The 19,294-nt window shown below is 49.1% G+C and overlaps 1 protein-coding gene and 1 non-coding gene across 34 annotated transcripts in view; one reads left to right on the forward strand and one right to left on the reverse strand.

Annotated features, from left to right (window-relative positions):
* Positions 1–19,294, forward strand: part of ODF2 (outer dense fiber of sperm tails 2) — a 49,149-nt gene that overhangs the window by 8,076 nt on the left and 21,779 nt on the right. For 30 of the 33 annotated variants that reach the window (XR_004178018.1, XM_031654594.1, XM_031654598.1 and 27 more), the window contains 4 exons: positions 5,670–5,840; positions 8,224–8,384; positions 9,796–9,925; positions 10,493–10,624. Coding sequence is in view for 32 of the 33 variants with exons in the window: in XM_031654594.1 (XP_031510454.1) it covers positions 5,670–5,840; positions 8,224–8,384; positions 9,796–9,925; positions 10,493–10,624 (594 nt within the window). In the remaining variant the exon portion in view is untranslated. The remainder of the gene's footprint in view (positions 1–5,669; positions 5,841–8,223; positions 8,385–9,795; positions 9,926–10,492; positions 10,625–19,294) is intronic. The other 3 variants (XM_031654586.1, XM_031654609.1, XM_031654608.1) reach the window with 1 other exon arrangement.
* Positions 15,070–15,140, reverse strand: TRNAG-GCC. The gene has a single exon. It is a non-coding gene; the product is annotated as a tRNA-Gly (tRNA).

Below are 19,294 nucleotides of genomic sequence, written 5' to 3' on the forward strand. Positions count from 1 at the left end.
CTCCCGAGTTGTTGGGATTACAGGCATGCATCACCACACCTGGCTAATTTTTGTATTTTTAGTAGAGACAGGGTTTTGCTATGTTGGCCAGGCTGGTCTCGAACTCCTGACCTCAAGTAACCTGCCCACCTCAGCCTCCCAGAGTGCTGGGATTACAGGCGTGAGCCACCACCACGCACAGCCAAAAATGCCTTCTTTTTTTTTTTTGAGACGGAGCCTTGCTCTGTCTTCCAGTCTGGTGTGCAGTGGCACGAACTCGGCTCACTGCAACCTCTACTTCCCAGGTTCAAGTGATTCTTCTGCCTCAGCCTCCTGAGTAACTGGGACTACAGGTGTGCGCCACCACGCCCGGCTAATTTTTCTTTTCTCTTTTTTTTTTTTTTTTTCCTGAGACAGTCTCGCTTTGTCGCCCAGGCTGGAGTGCAGTGGCGTGATCTCGGCTCACTACAAGCTCCATCTCCCAGGTTCACGCCATTCTCCTGCCTCAGCCTTCTGAGTAGCTGGGACTACAGGTGCCCGCCAGCACACCAGGCTAATTTTTTGTATTTTTAGTAGAGATGGGGTTTCACCATGTTAGCCAGGATGGTCTCGATCTCCTGACCCGGTGATCTGCCCGCCTCGGCCTCCCAAAGTGCTGGGATTACAGGCGTGAGCCATTGCGCCCGGCCCAAAAATGCCTTTTAAAAAAGTAAAAAGCCTTGGTAGTTTTTGTTTTTCTGTTTTTGTTTTTTTGAGACAGAGTCTTGTTCTGTTGCCCAGGCTAGAGTGCAGTGACATGATCTTGGCTCACTGCAACCTCCATCTCCCGGGTTCAAGTGATTCTCCTGCCTCAGCCTCCTGAGTTAGCTGGGACTCAGGCATGCACTACCACACCCAGCTAGTTTTTGTATTTTTCGTAGAGATGGGGTTTCACCATGTTTGCCAGGCTGGTCTTGAACTCCTGATGTCAAGTGATCTGCTCGCCTTGGCCTCCTAAAGTGCTGGGATTATAGGCGTGAGCCACTGTGCCTGGCCTCCTTGGTAGTTTTCTTTTTTTTTTTTTTTTTTTTTTTTGAGACAGAGTCTCGCTCTGTCGCCCAGGCTGGAGTGCAGTGGCCGGATCTCGGCTCACTGCAAGCTCCACCTCCCGGGTTTACGCCATTCTCCTGCCTCAGCCTCCCGAGTAGCTGGGACTACAGGCGCCCGCCACCTCGCCCGGCTAGTTTTTTGTATTTTTTAGTAGAGACGGGGTTTCACCGTGTCAGCCAGGATGGTCTCGATATCCTGACCTCGTGATCCGCCCGTCTCGGCCTCCCAAAGTGCTGGGATTACAGGCTTGAGCCACCGCGCCCGGCCCTTGGTAGTTTTCAAAGTACACATCACAGAGATGCTGCTATGAAAAATTTTCCTGTTGACGTGGATTGCTAGGCGTAATAATCCCCACTGGAAAGCATAATGCCACTTCCAGCCCCACAGCCAAATCCTAGAGATGGAAGGTCCCAGAGAGGTGGCCTGCCCAGGTTCTCTTGGCAGCTGAAACAGTAGCTGTCTTTTCTGCTTTCATTCTTGGGTCTGTCTGCCCCTTTCTATTTTCAAGTGGCTTCCTGTGACCCTGAGAGGCCCTAACTCAACCCTGTCCATCATGGACGGAAGGTGAACAGCCCCTGGAGGTGGAAGTTTGGGGAAGATATGGAAATGAAGACCAAAAGCTGCTGTATGCATGTGGGGTTCTTGTTTGATATCTTACAACTCCTGGAATATAAGATCATCTTTGGAAGAAAGAAGGTCTAGGTTTTTTTCTTGCCTCTGTTACTAAAAGTGATCAGCCGGGCGTGGTGGCTCACATTTGTAATCCCAGCACTGTGGGAGGCCAAGGCAGGCAAATCATGAGGTCAAGAGACTGAGACCATCCTGGCCAACATGGTGAAACCCCATCTCTACTAAAAATACAAAAAGTAGCTGGGAATGGTGGCATGTGCCTGTAGTCCCAGCCACTTGGGAGGCTGAGGCAGGAGAACTGCTTGAACTCTTTAGGCAGAGGTTACACTGAGCTGAGATTGCGCCACTGCACTCCAGCCTGGCAACAGAGCGAGACTCCATCTCAAAAAAAAAAAATGTTCTACTCAAATCTGGCTGCTGTTAAGTTTCAAAAACTTCTTGTTGAAAAGTACAGGCCCGGGAGCAATGGCTCACTCCTGTAATCCCAGCACTTTGGGAGGCCGAGGCAGGCAGATCACCTGAGGTCAGGAGTTCGAGACCAGCCTAGCCAACATGGCGAAACCCCGTCTCTACTAAAAATACAAAATTTACCCTCGTGTGGTGATCAGCGCCACTAATCCCAGCTGCACAGAAGGCTGAGGCAGGAGAATCGCTTGAGCCTATGAGGCGGAGGTTGCAGGGAGCTAGGACCACGCCCCTGCACTGTAGCCTGGGCAACAAAGTGAGTCTCCATCTCAAAAAAAAAAAAAAAAAAAAAAAAGGAAAAATGAAAAGGGAATGGGCTGGGCCTGGTGTCTCACGCCTGTAATCCCAACACTTTGGGAGGCTGAGGCAGGCGGTTCACCTGAGCTCAGGAGTTGGAGACCAGCTTGGATAATGTGATGAACCATACCTCTACCAAAAATACAAAAAATGAGTCTGGTGTGGTGGTGTGCGCCTGTGGTCCCAGCTACTTGCGAGGCTGAGGTGTAAGGATCGCTTGATCCTGGGAGGCGGAGGTTGCAGTGAACCAAAGTTGTGCTACTGCACTCCAAGCTGGTTGACAGAGTGAGACCCCATCTCAAAAAAAAAAGAAATGGAAAAGTGCAGGGACGTACACCCATCAGAAGTGTATTGCTTCATGAATTTTCACAAACTGAAGTTACCTGTGTAACGATCACCCAGCATCCTAGAAGCTGCCCCTGGTTTTTCTCTATGTCACTGCCTCCCAATCACAAGGAGTAACTAGTCACACTTTCTGCTATATATATATTTTTTGTCATTTTAAAAAATAAATAGTCATGTATCAATTAACAATAGGGATATATTCTGAGAAACATGTTGTTAGGCACTTTCATCATTGTGCAAACATCATAGAGTGTACTTACACAAACTGAGATTGGTAGAGCCTGCTCCACACCTGGGCTGTGTGGTGTAGCCTATTGCTCCTAGGCTGCAGACCTCTGCAGCATGATGCCATACAGAATACTGTAGGCAACTGTAACACAATGGTAAGTATTTACATATTGAAACATAGTAAATATAGAAAAGGTACGGTAAAAATACGGTGTTTTGGGACCACTGTCATATACGGTAAAAATACGGTGTTTTGAGATCACTGTCATATATGCAGTCCATTGCTGACTGAAATGTTACGTGGCACATGACTGTTTATACATTTTCCTATTTTTGTCCTTTTAGGTATTAAAAGTAACTTCTTTTCTTCTAAAAGCAATATATATATATAGCTGGATGTGGTGGCTCATACCTGAAATCCCAGCACTTTGGGAGGCCGAGGTGGGCTTATCAGGCGTTCAAGACCAGCCTGGCCAACATGGTGAAACCCCACCTCTACTAAAAATACAAAAATTATCTGGGTATGGTGGTGGGCACCTGTAATCCCAGCCACTTGGAAGGCTGAGGCAGGAGAATCGCTTGATGAACCCAGGAGGCAGAGTTTGCAGTGAGCCAAGATTGTGCCATTGCACTCTAGCCTGGGCAACAAGAGCAAAACTCTGTCTCCAAAAAAAAAAAAGCAAAAAAAAAAAAGCAATATATGGCCAGGCACGGTGGCTCACTCCTGTAATCCCAGCACTTTGAGAGACTGAAACAGGCAGATCACTTGAGGTCAGGAGTTCAAGAACAGCCTGGCCAACATGGTGAAACCCCATCTCTACTAAAAATACAAAAATCAGCCGGGCATGGTGGAAGGCGCCTGTAATCCCAGCTAGTCGGGAGGCTGAGGCAGGAGAATCGCTTGAACCTGGGAGGCGGAGGTTGCAGTGAGCCGAGATCGCATCACTGTACTCCAGCCTAGGCGATGGAGTGAGACCCTATCTCAAAAAAAAAAAAAAAGAAAGTGTTTACAGCTTTGCATAAAGTTTCCTGAAGCATACATGCATTTAAAAATATTTTTTAAAATATTTAAAAAGCTGGGACTACAGGTGCCTGCTACCATGCCCAGCTCGGGTGTCATCCGCCCGCCTCAGCCTCCCAAAGTGCCGGGATTACAGGCGTGCACTGTGCCTGGCCCCTAAAATATTTTTTTAATTTTTTTTTAATTTTTATTTTTTTCTTGAGATGGAGTCTCACTCTGTTGCCAGGCTGGAGTGCAGTGGTGCAATCTTGGCTCACTGCAACCTCCGCCTCCCAGGTTCAAGCGATTCTCCTGCCTCAGCCTTCCAAGTAGCTGGGATTACAGGCGCGCACCACCACGCCCAGCTAATTTTTGTATTTTTAGTAGAGATGGGGTTTCACCATGTTGGCCAGGATGGTCTCGATCTCTTGACCTCCTGATCCACCCACCTCGGCCTCCCAAAGCTAAAATATTTTTTTATACTGACGTATTTAAAAAAGTATTTTCCAGGTATTGTACCATGTGCATTTATAATATTTTTCTATATCATCAAAATAACAATGATTACTCCTAAGAGCATTTCTTGATATCATACAATATCTGGTCCTTTTTCAAATTTACCCACTTGTTTCTAAAATACCTTTTCAGCAGATTAATGTACCTTTGTAACTAATCCACTATCAGGTATTCATATTCACTTAAAAGACTTTTGACATATTTCATTTCTACTCTAGGTGTAAAAAAAAGTATTGCCCTAAACTTTTGCCAACTTTGGGTATTAATATTTTTGCTGATTTGTTATATCATTTCTTTATTAGTCTTGTCATTGTTAGAGACAGGGTTTCTCTCTGTCACCCAGGCTGGCATGCAGTGGTGCTATCATAGCTCACTGCAGTCTTGAACTCCTGGACTCAAGGAATCCCCTGCCTCAGCCTCCTGAGTAGTTGGGACCACAGGCATGCACCACTACACCCACCTGATTTTTTTTTTTTGAGATGGAGTTTCGTTCTTGTTGCCCAGGTTGGAGTGCAATGGCGCGATCTCGGCTCACTGCAACCTCCACCTCCCGGTTTCAAGCGATTCTCCAGCCTCAGCCTCCTGAGGAGCTGAGATTACAGGCATGCACCACCATGTCCGGCTAATTTTGTATTTTAGTAGAGACGGGGTTTCACCATGTTGGTCAGGCTGGTCTCGAACTCCTGACCTCTGGTCATCCACCCGCCTTGGCCTCCCAAAGCGCTGGGATTGCAGGTGTGAGCCACTGTGCCCAGCGCCAGCTAATGTTTTTTACTTTTGTAGAGACAAGTTCTCGCTATGTTGCTGAGGCTGGTTTTGGCTTCCCGCCTTGGCCTCCCAAAATACTGACTTTACAGGATATCCAGCCTATGTTCTTTATTTTAAACATAACATTGTAACCCAAACTTTTAATTTTGATGTTGGGAATTCTCCAACACCATCATTTAAACATGGATAGGTGATGTTCCATCACGAGGGTTCAGAGTATGGTTCTTCCTGGGGCCCCCAAGTTAGCTGTTACAGCTTTTCCCGTCTAATCAGTAAATAAGCCTCCAGTGGTGGAACTCATGGTCAAGGTTCTGCCCTCTGAGTTCATTTGTTTCTCCCTCTTCTACATCAGAATCCACCTCATTGCCTGGAGATCACGCCACCATCTTCAGAAAAGCTGGTCTCAGTGATGCGGTTAAGTGACCTCTCTACAGAAGATGATGACTCAGGTCACTGTAAAATGAACCATTATGATAAGAAGATTGATAGTCTAATGAATGCGGTTGGTTGTCTGAAGTCTGAGGTGAGGGAGGTAGGGGGCTGGGACAGCTAGTACCCTGAGGATGTGCAGGAGCACCCAGATGGATTTCCTGCCTGGTCCCTCAGCCTGCCTCTGCAGGCCTTCTGACCTCCTCTACAGGGTTGTCCTGGGCTTCAGGTGCCTGCCCGGGGAGGTAGCTGGGGCAGCATGGGATCCCATCCCACCAACAAGGGCCCTCTCTATTGAGCATGTAGCTATCCTGGTGCTCTACATGGGTGGTCTGATCTGACTTTTTAAAACAGCATGTGAAGCCAGTGGTGGTATTGTCTTCATTATAGAGATGAAACACCTGGGAAACTAGGGCCTATGCCTTCCACTTTATATAAAGTTTAACAGGCCGGGCGCGGTGGCTCAAGCCTGTAATCTCAGCACTTTGGGAGGCCGAGACGGGTGGATCACGAGGTCAGGAGATCGAGACCATCCTGGCTAACATGGTGAAACCCTGTCTCTACTAAAAAATACAAAAAACCAGCCGGGCGAGGTGGTGGGCGCCTGTAGTCCCAGCTACTTGGGAGGCTGAGGCAGGAGAATGGCGTAAACCCGGGAGGCGGAGCTTGCAGTGAGCTGAGATCCAGCCACTGCACTCTAGCCTGGGGGACAGAGCGAGACTCCGTCTCAAAAAACAAAACAAAACAAAACAAAACAAATAAAGTTTAACAAAAACAGGCAGGGCGTGGTGGCTCACGCCTGTAATCCCAGCACTCTGGGTGGCTGAGGCAGGTGGATCACCTGAGGTCAGGAATTCAAGACCAGCCTGACCAACATGGTGAAACCCCATCTCTACTAAAAATACAAACAAAACTTAGCGGGCATGGTGGCGTGTGCCTGTAATCTCAGCTACTCAGGAGGCTGAGGTGGTAGAATCGCTTGAACCCAGAAGCCAGAGTTGCAGTGAGCCAAGATGCACAATTGCACTTAGCCTGGGCAACAGAGACTCTGTCTCAAAAAAAAAAAAAAAAAAAAAATTAACAAAAACAAAGCCCCAAAGAGGCCAAGGAAGTGTGTCCTCAGTTGCTGTGCTGTCTCTTGGGATGGGATGTGGCAATGAAATTGGAAATAGAACCTGGAAGTCCAAGGTCCCCGACTAGGAAGTTGGCAGAGTTGTCATTAAAATCCAGGCCTTGGGCTTGGATTGCTATCTCAACATATGTGTTCACTGCTAACACAACCTGTGTCTTTCATCCTCCACCCGGTACTTGAGGTCCAGAAAACCTCCTGGAGAACCTAGGGCAGGCTGCCTGGCAATAGGCCCTTCTTGGCCGGGTGCGGTGGCTCACGCCTATAATCCCAGCACTTTGGAAGACTGAGGAGGGCAGATCACTTGAGGTTAGGAGTTCAAGACCAGCCTGGCCAACATGGTGAAACCCGTCTCTACTAAAAATACAGAAATTTGCCGGGCATGTTGGCACACGCCAGTAATCCTAGCTACTTGGGAGGCTGAGGCACGAGAATCTGTTGAACCTGGGAGGCGGAGGTTGCAGTGAGCTGAGATCGTGCCACTGCACTCCAGCCTGGATGACAGAGCGAGACCCTATCTCAAAAGAAAAAACAAAAAAGCCCGTCTTCCCCTATAACTCAAAGTGCAGGAGCCTTGTTGTGATGTCTCTCCTCCTATGGTGTGCCAGCCAAACGACGGTTTGCAACCTGGCTTCGTTCCCAACCCACAAGTCACTGGGGCTCTCTCTACTGAGCTTCCTCATCTACAAAAAGAGAATCAGCATTGCAGCCACTTTGAGGCATTTCCATTGAGGGCATTTGGAAGCTATGGAAAGGATTTATTTTGGTTAATTTATTTAGCCAGGCGTGGTGGCTCACGCCTGTAATCCCAGCCCTTTGGGAGGCCAAGGCAGGTGAATCCCAGGAGAGTCAGTCTTCATGTCAGTTAACTGAGATTGCACCCATAAGGCCCTGGCACGCAGCCTGTGTCATTCTCAATTGGAGGGCCCCTTATTTAATTAATTAATTAATTAATTAATTAATTAAATTTATTTTTGAGATGGAGTCTCGCTCTTGTCGCCCAGGCTGGAGTGCAGTGGGCACAATCTCGGCTCACTGCAACCTCTGGCTCCCAGGTTCAGGTGATTCCATCCTGCCTCAGCTTCCAGAGTAGCTGGGATCATAGGCACGCGCCACCACATCTGGCTAATTTTTAGTAGAGACAGGGTTTCACCATGTTGGTCGGGCTGGTCTTGAACTCCTGAACTCAAGTGATCCACCCACCTTGGCCTCCCAAAGTGCTGGGATTACAGGCGTGAGCTACCATGCCCGGCCGGGGCCTTATTTTCGTCCAGTGCATTGAGCTTAGCAATGTGGCATAGAGAAAGGACCTCCCCTCAGTGGCTCCTGCCTGGGTCCCCCTGCACAGGTCAAAATGCAGAAGGGTGAGCGCCAGATGGCCAAAAGGTTCCTGGAGGAGCGGAAGGAAGAGCTGGAGGAGGTGGCCCACGAACTGGCCGAGACTGAACATGAGAACACGGTGCTGAGGCACAACATCGAGCGCATGAAGGAGGAGAAGGACTACACCATGTAAGGCGGCGCCTGCCCTGCCCCCGCTGATCTATTCCTCCCTGCTAGGCTGCCCTGAGCGCTGGGCAATAATGGAAAGCAACGGAGGGGGTGGGCATAGGCACTGTGCCTGTGCCCTGGAGCCTGTTCAACAGTCGCACAGTTAATTACAGTTAATTACCTGATTGTGCTTATGATTTGTACTATGAGGGAAAGGGAGGACCCTGTGGATTGCGGTGTGGGGCTGGATAGCAGGGAACTCTTTCTGGAACAAGTGATATTTAAGGGGCGTCCTGCAGGATGGTTAAGTGTTCGGCAGGTGGGTGCTGGGGAAGAAAGCACGCTACTCAGTGGGAACTTCTTAGGCGAAGGCCCCAAGGTGGGAAGGTATTTGTAGCTGAGAAATGGAAAGCAGGCCAGAGTGGGTGGGCAGAGGATAAGGGGGCCACACAGGTTGGCAGGGGGTCAGCTCTCAGCAGCCACTTGGAGGCATTTCCATTGAGGGCATTTGGAAGCCATGGAAAGGATTTATTTTAGTTAATTTATTTAGCCAGGCGCGGTGGCTCACGCCTGTAATCCCAGCCCTTTGGGAGGCCAAGGCTGGTGAATCACGAGGTCAGGAGTTCAAGACCAGCCTGGCCAACATGGCGAAACCCCGTCTCTACTAAAATTACAAAAAATGAGCTGGGCTTGGTGGCCTATAATCCTAGCTACTCGGGAGGCTGAGGCAGGAGAATTGCTTGATCCTGGGAGGTGTCTCAAAATTTTTGAGATGGAGTCTCACTCTGTCATCCAGGCTAGAGTGCAGTGGCGTGATCTTGGCTCACTGCAGTCTCCACCTCCTTGACTAAAGCAATCCTCCTGCCTCAGCCTCCCAAGTAGCTGGAATTACAGGTGCCCACTACCATGCCTGGCTAACTTTTGTATTTTTAGTAGAGATGGGGTTTCACCTGTTGGCCAGGTAGCTATTTATAACACCTGATCTCAAGTGAACTGCCCGCCTCGGCTTCCCAAAGTGCTGGGATTACAGGCGTTAGCCACTGTACCCAGCCTACAGCCACGGAAAGGTTTTAAAAGCAGGGAGGTGGCCTGACTAGCTTTGGCTCCAGTGTAGAGAAGAGGTAGAAGGGCTCAAAAGCATATCTGAAGATGGTGGGTAGGAGGCGTGACAGTGGTGGCTGTTTGAGAGAAAGAGGGCCACAGGTAGTTAATGTCCCCTGGTGTGGAGGCCCTGGTCTGGTGCCTAGGCAGATGTAACTTCTGGCCCTGCTCCTTTCTGAAGGCCACCCAGGCCAGAAGGGCTGTCCCTGCCCCCTCCCCCACTTTTCCCTGACCAGAGGTGAGCCCCCTAGGGCATTGTGAGGCAAGCCTTGGAGCTCTGGGCATGCGGGGGCCTGGGAGGGCTCACAGAGCCCTGTCTTTCTGGCCCCAGACTTCAGAAGAAACACCTACAACAGGAGAAGGAGTGCCTCATGTCCAAGCTGGTGGAGGCTGAAATGGATGGGGCTGCGGCTGCCAAGCAGGTCATGGCCTTGAAGGATACCATCGGGAAGCTGAAAACGGTAGGTGGCAGGTGGGAGGACCCCAGCCATGGAACTGGCCCAGGGAGGGGGCAGCTGCAGGCTGGGCAGGGTCTTTACGCGTCATCAGGCAGACTTTATGACATCTTCAGGCTGGTGGGGGGCATGCTTAACTAGGCCTCCACCCACCACTCTCACTTCCCAGTCCTTGACCCTTGAAGATGACCTCTGGTCACCAGGGCCTCTAAGGAGACCTCATCATGGGTCACCTGGGATCACAGTGAGTCAAGGCATGTGGTTGATTCCTGCAAGTATCAGCCACCAGGTCTTGTCATCCTGCTTTGCTTCCTCCAGGAAGTCTGCCCTGACTGTGCTCACCTGCACTGAGCCCTCCCACCCGTTTCTCCACCTTTGCTCGGAATAGGCTTAGCTCCTGCTTGTCCCTTTAGGTCCACCGCCTCCAGGAAGCCTGCCCTTGATCACCTTGGCACCGTACACAGCCTGTTTCTCCTTGTCTGGGCTTTCTGGCACCAGCCCTCTTGAGTGCCCATGGGGCCTGCTTCTTCCCTTCTTCCCCTGCATCTGTAAGACTGCCTGCTTGTCTTCCAGGAGAAACAAATGACCTGCACGGACATCAACACCCTGACAAGGCAGAAGGAACTTCTCCTGCAGAAGCTGAGCACATTTGAGGAGACCAACCGCACCCTCCGAGACCTCCTGAGGGAACAGCACTGCAAAGAGGTGAGCTTGGGGTCCAGCTCTGTCCCTCCAGCCCCGCATGCCCGTCCTCTGAGCCTTTCTCTTTGTCTGTGAAAAGAAAGTAAGATTGGTGCCCAACCTGAGAGGGCCTTAAGAGAGATGTAATGAAATCATTCACATGAAGTGCTCAGACCCCAGTAGACAAGTACTGTCTTAGATGGTGTTGAATCCAAGCCAGGAAGCACTGGAATGACCTTGAAAGTCAGGAGAGGGGCAGTGGGGAGTCAGGGAGGGGTTCAACCCAGGGCAAAGGAAAGAGAGTTCCAGACTTGAGCTTTTTATTCGGTAGGAGAATGATTAATGGCTGGCAGACACACATCGTGTGGTCTCATTTTTTTCTTAAAATATGTTCTCTGAGGCTGGGCATGGTGGATTACTTGAGGTCAGGAGTTTGAGAACAGCCTGGCCAACATGGTGAAACTCCGTCTCTACTAAAAAAATACAAAAATTAGCCAGGTATGGTGGCATGTGCCTGTAATCCCAGCTACTTCGTAGGTTGAGGCAGGAGAATTGCTTGAACCCGGGAGGCGGAGGTTGCAGTGAGCTGAGATCGTGCCACTGCGCTCCAGCCTGGGTGACAGAATGAGATTCCATCATGGAAAAAAAAAAAAATTTAGCCAGCCAGGTGTGGTGGTGGGCGCCAGTAATCTCAGCTACTCGGGAGGCTGAAGCAGGAGAATTGCTTGAACCCAGGAGGCAGAGGTTGCAGTGAGCTGAGATTGAGCCACTCCACTCCAGCCTGGGTGACAGAGCGAGACTCCATCTCAAAAAAGAACGTTGTCTGGGCTGGGTGCAGTGGCTCATGCCTGTAATCCCAGCACTTTGGGAGACCAAGGCGGGCAGATCACCTGAGGTCAGGAGTTCGAGACCTGCCTGGCCAACGTGGTGAAACCTCATCTCTACTTGAAAAATACAAAAATGAGCCTGGCGTGGTGGCAGACGCCTGTAATCCCAGCTACTCAGGAGGCTTAGGCCAGAGAATTGCTTGAACCCATGATGTGGAGGTCGCAGTGAGCCGAGATCGCGCCACTGCACTCCAGCCTGGGCGACAGAGTGAAGACTCCGCCTCAAAAAAAATAAAAAATGGGCCGGGCGCGGTGGCTCAAGCCTGTAATCCCAGCACTTTGGGAGGCCGAGACGGGCGGATCACGAGGTCAGGATATCAAGACCATCCGGGCTAACACGGTGAAACCCCGTCTCTACTAAAAATACAAAAAAAAAAAAAAAAAAAGTTGTCTGAACATTATATGTTAGTAAATACAGTCGACCCTCTGTATCTATGGGTTCCACATTCGTGGATTCAGCCAATTTGGATTGAAGATATTTGGAAAAAATTACATATTTACTGAACTCCTATAGACTGTTTTTCTTGATATCATTCCCTGAATCATATAACAACTATTTACATAGCGTTTACCTTGTATGAGGTATTATAAATAATCTAGAGATGATTTAAAGTATATGGGAGGAGGTACATAGGTATATACAAATACTGTGCCATTTTATATCAGGGATTAGAGCATCTTTGGATTTTGGTATCCACAGAATGTTCTAGAACCAGTCCTTCATGAATACCAAGGGATGACTGTATTTCTTTTCTTATTTTGATTGTCAAATAAAAATTAATGATGTACAACATGTTTTGACGTGTGCACAATGTAGAATGGCTAAATCAAGGTAATCAACATATGCATTGCCTCACATACTAAGATATTTGTGGTGAAAACACTTAAAATGTTCTCTTAGCAATTTTCAAGTATATGGATCAGTAACTATAGTCACCATGTTGAACAATTTCTCCTTGTCTAACTGAAATCTTACATCCTTTGACCAATATTTCCCCAATGCCCCCCAATTCCATCTCTGGCAACCAGCATTTTCTGCCTCTGTGAATTCGACTTCTTTTTTTTTTCTTTTTTGAGATGCAGTCTTGCTTTGTCACCCAGGCTGGAGTGCAGTGGCACGATCTTGGTTCACTGCAACCTCCACCTCCCGGGTTCAAGTGATTCTTCTGCTTTGGCCTCCCAAGTAGCTGGGACTACAGCGTGCACCACCATGCCTGGCTAATTTTTGTATTTTTAGTAGAGACGGGGTTTTGCCATGTTGGCCAGGCTGGTCTCGATCTCTTGACCTTGTCATTCGCCCGCCTCAGCCTCCCAAAGTGCTAGGATTACAGGTGTGAGCTACCGCGCCCGGCCAAGTTCGACGACTTTAAGTTCCACATACAAATGAAGTCATGTGGTCTTTCTGTGCCTGGTTTATTTCACTGAGTATAATGTCCTCTAGTTTTTTGTATGTTGTGAAAGGATTTCCTATTTGAAGACTCAGTAGTATTCCATTGTGTATCTCTACTGTGTTTTCTTCATTCATCTGTTGATGGACACTTAGGTTGATTCCGTATCTTGGTGAATAATATATTAGCAAATATTTCAAAAAAGACTGACAGTATAAACGGTTGTCTTCCTGTTTGGTTCAAAGCAAAGAGATGGCAATAGTCTCAAAATGCCAGTGCTAATGAAATGGTGACATTTTTCTTATTTTTGCTTTTTTTTTTTTTTGAGAACGAGTTTTGCTCTTGTTGCCCAGGCTGGAGTGCAATGGTGTAATCTTGGCTCACTGCAACCTCCACTAACTGGGTTCAAGTGATCTTCCTGTCTCAACCTCCCTAGTAGCTGGGATTACAGGTGCATGCCACCACACCCGGCTACTTTTTGTAGTTTTAGTAGAGACGGCGTTTCATCATATTGGTCAGGCTGGTCTTGAACTCCTGACCTCAGGTGATCCACCTGCCTCGGCCTCCCAAAGTGCTGTAATTACAGGCATAGGCCACCACGCCAAGCCCTGTTTTTTTTTTTAAACATTGTCAACCTTATTTTTATCTTTATTTATTTTTTTTTTTTCTTGAGACAGAGTCTTGCTCTGTCACCTGGGCTGGAGTGCAGTGACACGATCTCGGCTCACTGCAACTTCCACCTGCTGGGTTCAAGCAATCCTCCTGCCTCAGCCTCCTGAGTAGCTGGGATTACAGGTGCATGCCACCATGCCCAGATAATTTTTGTATTTTTAGTAGAGACGAGGTTTCACCGTGTTGCCCAGGCTGGTCTTGAACTCCTGAGCTCAAGCAGTCTGCCTGCCTCCGCCTCCCAAAGTGCTGGGATTACAGGCATGCGCCACCACGCCCAGCCTTATCTTTAAAAATTAATATATTGGCTGGGTGCAGTGGCTCATGCCTGTAATCTCAGCACTTTTGAGAGGCGGAGGCAGGTGGAACATATGAGGTCAAGAGTTCGAGATCAGCCTGGCCAACATGGTGAAACCCTGTCTCTACTAAAAATACAAAAATGTGGTGGGCACCAGTAATCCCAACTAATCAGGAGGCTGAGGCAGGAGAATTGCTTGAACCCAGGAGGGGGAAGTTGCAGTGAGCCTAGATCGTACCACTATACCCCAGCCTGGGTGACAGAGCGAGACTCTGTCTCAAAAAAAAAAACCATAAGGCCGAGTGTTGTGGCTCACATCTGTAATCCCCACACTCTGAGAGGCCGAGGTGGGAGAATTGCTTGAGGCCAGGAGTTTGAGACCAGCCTGGGCCACACAGTGAGACCTCATCTGTACAAAACATTTTAAATTTAGCCAGGTGTGGTGGTGCACACCTTTAGTCCTAGCTCTTCGGGAGGCTGAGGTGGGAGGATCTCTTGAGCCCTGTCACTCAGGCTGAGTGACACAGTGAAAGTATCTAAAAAAAAAATTACATATGTATGTAAAACAAGTAATGTAAAGTGGTATATTCACTGCCCAGCTTTTTTTTTTTTGAGATGGAGTCTGGCTCTGTCGCCCCAGCTGGCGTGCAGTGGCGCAATCTCGGCTCACTACAACCTCCCCCTCATGGATTCAAGAGATTCTCCCACCTCAGCCTCCTGAGCTGCTGGGATTACAGGTGTCAAACCCGGCTAATCTTTGTATTTTCAGTTGAGATGGGGTTTCATCATGTTGTCCAGCGTGGTCTCAAACTCCTGACTTCAGGTGATCCACCTGCCTCAGCCTCCCAAAGTGCTGGGATTACAGGCATGAGCCATTGCGCCCGGCCACTCACTACCAGCTTTTTTTTTTTTTTTTTTGAGACGGAGTCTCGCTCTATGGCCCAAGCTGGAGTGCAGCGGCCGGATCTCAGCTCACTGCAAGCTCCGCCTCCTGGGTTCACGCCATTCTCCTGCCTCAGCCTCCCGAGTAGCTGGGACTACAGGCGCCCGCCACCTCGCCGGCCTAGTTTTTTGTATTTTTTTTTTTTTTTTAGTAGAGACGGGGTTTCACCGTGTTAGCCAGGATGGTCTTGATCTCCTGACCTCGTGACTCACCCGTCTCAGCCTCCCAAAGTGCTGGGATTACAGGCTTGAGCCACCGCGCCCGGCCAAAATGGGAGGGTGTGCTGCATGGGCCAGGAATCGAACCCGGGTCTCCCACGTGGCAGGCGAGAATTCTACCACTGAACCACCCATGCTAGCTTTTAAAATAGGTGTCTACATAGTTGAATCCCTTTTGTGTGTCATTTTGCAATAACCTTGTCTCCCTCCCCTCAGAGGGAAACTTTATTAATTTTTTTGTTTGTTTTGATACAGAGTCTCGCTCTGTCACCCAGGCCGAAGTGACATAGTCTCGGCTCACTACAACCTCTACCTTCCGGGTTCAAGCAATTCTCCTGCCTCAACTTCCCGAGTAGCTGGGATTACAGGAGTGCATCACCATGCCTGGCTTATTTTTTGTACTTTTAGTAAAGATAGGGTTTTGCTATGTTGGCCAGGCTGGTCTTGAACTCCTGACCTCAAATGATCTGTCTGCCTTCGCTTCTGAAAGTGCGGCACTCCAGCCTGGATGACAGAACCAGACACTATCTCAAAAAGGGAAAAAAGCCGGGTGTGGTGGCTCACGCCTGTGATCCTAGCACTTTGGGAGGCTGAGGTGGGCAGATTGCCTGAGCTCAGGAGTTTGAGACCAGCCTGGGCAACACAGTAAAACCCCATCTTTACTAAAATAGAAAAAATTCACTGGCATGGTGGTACGCTCCTGTAGTCCCACCTACTCGGGAGGCTGAGGCAGGAGAATCACTTGAGCCCGGGAGGCAGAGGTTGCAGTGAGCTAAGATCACACCACTGCTCTCCAGCCTGGGTGACAAGAGTGAGACTCTATCTCAAAAAGGAGGAAAAAAAAAAAAAAGCCTCTTGCTCTAGCCAGTTTTCTCCTTTTTTGGTTTCGTAGCTTCTATCATCCTGGAGTCCCATCTTCAATTGGAGATGAAGGGTCAGCTAATTTGAATTCCCACCCAAAAGTGGTGTTTCCTGCTTAGTCCAGGCTCAGCTCCTTGGCGCCTGCCCATGCTCAGGGCTGCCTCACCGTCTCGGTGTTTGCTGGGGAGTGCTCAGTGTGGTGGGGAACTGCTCTGGCTCTGGTTTCTGAATCAGCTTAGGGCCCAGTGCTGCCCCTTCCAGCTGTGTAGCCTCACTTGCCTTTACTTCTTCCAGACTCAGTCTCCTCTGTGAGATGGGAGTGGTGATAGTGCATGGCTGTTAGAGTAGGGGGCTTTGGTGAGTTCATGCACATAGGATGGCAGAAGAGTTGGGCAGTGGTTTCAGTGCCCCAGGGGAGGCCTGGAGGGCAGTGAGAACAGCCTCAGGTTCTGCATCTGTGGCCAAGCCTTTTGTCCCATGTTCTTTGCCTCTTGTTGCCAGAGAAACCATAATACTGTCTTTTATCAGTTGCTAGGTCCCCAGGAAACTTTGGGAACCAGAGAGCCCTTTTCTCTTGGCTTATGAAGGGGATGTGTGGATCTGAGAGGGAAAGAGGGTGAACAAGATGTCCCTCCCTCAAGGGATACTTTGTTCAGGTGCCAAGGAAAAATAGGGACAGTCACAAAGACACAGCCCAGTGAGAAAATGGGCCAGGGTGGGAGCAGGAAGTTCAGTCTAGAGTAAACCCAAATGACTCATGTGAGAGGATGCTAATCCTCACTGGTAATTAGAAAAGTGCAAATGAGGCTGGGCGCGGTGGCTCAAGCCTGTAATCCCAGCACTTTGGGAGGCCGAGACGGGCGGATCACGAGGTTAGGAGATCGAGACCATCCTGGCTAACACGGTGAAACCTCGTCTCTACTAAAAAAAAATACAAAAAACTAGCCGGGCGCGGTGGCGGGCGCCTGTAGTCCCAGCTACTCGAGAGGCTGAGGCAGGAGAATGGCGTGAACCCGGGAGGCGGAGCTTGCAGTGAGCTGAGATCCGGCCACTGCACTCCAGCCTGGGCGGCAGAGCGAGACTCCGTCTCAAAAAAAAGAAAAGAAAAGAAAAGAAAAGTGCAAATGAAACCATTTCGCAGGAGTACTGTTGGCAGATACTGGCAACAGAGGCAGAGGTTGGCTGCTGCCTGGTGCTGGTGAGTGCAGGGAAGCGAGTCCTCCCATGTCCTGCTTGTAGCCCGGCGAATTGGTGCAGGCATTTTGCAAGGCATTTCAGCCACAAATCTCAGACCTTCTGACCTGGCCATTCCTCTTCTTGGTATCCCTAGAGAGGCACTTTGTATATGCCCAGCAACATCTATTGCTGCAGTGTTTGTAGTTGCAAAACATGGGAACTGCCTCATTGTCCAGAGGTTGTGGGGAGAGTTTAAAAATGGCAATGGCATATTAGAGACAGGGAGAGGTTCAACATGCCATGGCACATTAGAGACAGAAAGCAGATCAGTGGTTGCTAGGGGCAGGAGTGGGAGGGAATGGGAATGGCTGCTTAATGGTGTAGGGTTTGTTTTTCGGATGATGAAAATGTTGTGGAGCTAGATAGTGGTGATGGTTGTAAGTATGATGAATGTACTAAATGCCACTGAATTTTACGCTTAAAAATGGTTAGCCAGGTGTGGTGGTGCACACCTGTGTTCCCAGCTACTGAGGAGGCTGAGGTGGGAGGATCACTTGAGTCCAGGATTTCAAGGTTGCAGTGAGCTATGATCCATGATCACAACATGTACTCCAGCATGGGTGACAGAGCCAGACTGTGTCTCTAAAAGAAATAAGAAGGTTAAAATGACAAGTTTAATGTTACATATATTTTACCACAATTTTTAAAAATTAATAATGGAATATACCAAAGTCATTTAATTGTACACTTTATTTTTTCTTCTAGCTTTATTGAGGTATATTTGACAAACAGATGTCGTATATATTTTAAGATGTTCATCATGATGATTTGATGCCCATATGCATTGTTTTTTTTTTGTTTTGTTTTGTTTTGTTTTGTTTTGTTTTGTTTTGAGACGGAGTCTGGCTCTGTCGCCCAGGCTGGAGTGCAGTGGCCGGATCTCAGCTCACTGCAACCTCCGCCTCCCGGGTTTACGCCATTCTCCTGTCTCAGCCTCCAGAGTAGCTGGTTCAGAGCCCGCCCGCGTCGCTGACTAGTTTTTGTTTTTGAGTGAGTCTGGCTGTGCTCAGGCACAGGTGCAGTGGCGATCTCGACTCACTGCAAGCTCCGCCTCCAGTTCCGCCATTCTCCGCCTCAGCCTCCCAAGTAGCTGAGACTACAGGTGCCATACACCACGCCCGGTAGTTTTGTATTTAAAGTGAGGCGAGTTTCACCATGTTAGCCAGGATAGTCTCGATCTCTCCTGACACCGGTGATCCACCCGCCTCGGCCTCCCAAAGTGCTAGGATTACAGGCTTGAGCCAGCGTGCCCGGCCTTGTATTTTTTTAGTAGAGATGGGGTTTCACTGTGTTAGCCAGGATGGTCTCGATCTCCTGACCTCGTGATCCGCCCATCTCGGCCTCCCAAAGTGCTGGGATTACAGGCTTGAGCCACCGCACCCGGCCAATGCCCATATGCATTGTAAAGTGACTACCTCAATCAAGCTAATTCACACATCCATCACGTCACATGGTTATCTTTTTTTGTGTGTGTGGTGAGAACACTTAAGATCTCCTAGTACACTTCAAGTATATAATACATCATTAATTATAGTCACCATGCTGTACACTTTATTTTTATTTTTATTTTTATTTATTTATTTATTTATTTATTTATTTATTTTTTGAGACGGAGTCTCGCGCTCTGTCACCCAGGCTGGAGTGCAGTGGCGCGATCTCGGCTCACTGCAAGCTCCGCCTCCCAGGTTCAGGCCATTCTCCTGCCTCAGCCTCCGAGTAGCTGGGACTACAGGCGCCCGCCACCGCGCCCGGCTAGTTTTTTTGTATTTTTAGTAGAGACGGGGTTTCACCATGTTAGCCAGGATGGTCTCGATCTCCTGACCTCGTGATCCGCCCGCCTCGGCCTCCCAAAGTGCTGGGATTACAGGCTTGAGCCACCGCGCCCGGCCTATTTTTATTTTTTTGAGACGGAGTCTCGCTCTGTCGCCCAGGCTGGAGTGCAGTGGCTGGATCTCAGCTCACTGCAAGCTCCACCTCCCGGGTTTACGCCATTCTCCTGCCTCAGCCTCCCGAGTAGCTGGGACTACAGACGCCCGCCACCTCGCCTGGCTAGTTTTTTGTATTTTTTAGTAGAGACGGTGTTTCACCGTGTTAGCCAGGATGGTCTCGATCTTCTGACCTCGTGATCCGCCTGTCTCGGCCTCCCAAAGTGCTGGGATTACAGGCTTGAGCCACCGCGCCCAGCCTGTACACT

This window comes from Papio anubis, chromosome 13, assembly GCF_008728515.1.
Source record: "Papio anubis isolate 15944 chromosome 13, Panubis1.0, whole genome shotgun sequence".
In the NCBI taxonomy this organism is placed as follows: Eukaryota; Metazoa; Chordata; class Mammalia; order Primates; family Cercopithecidae; genus Papio; species Papio anubis.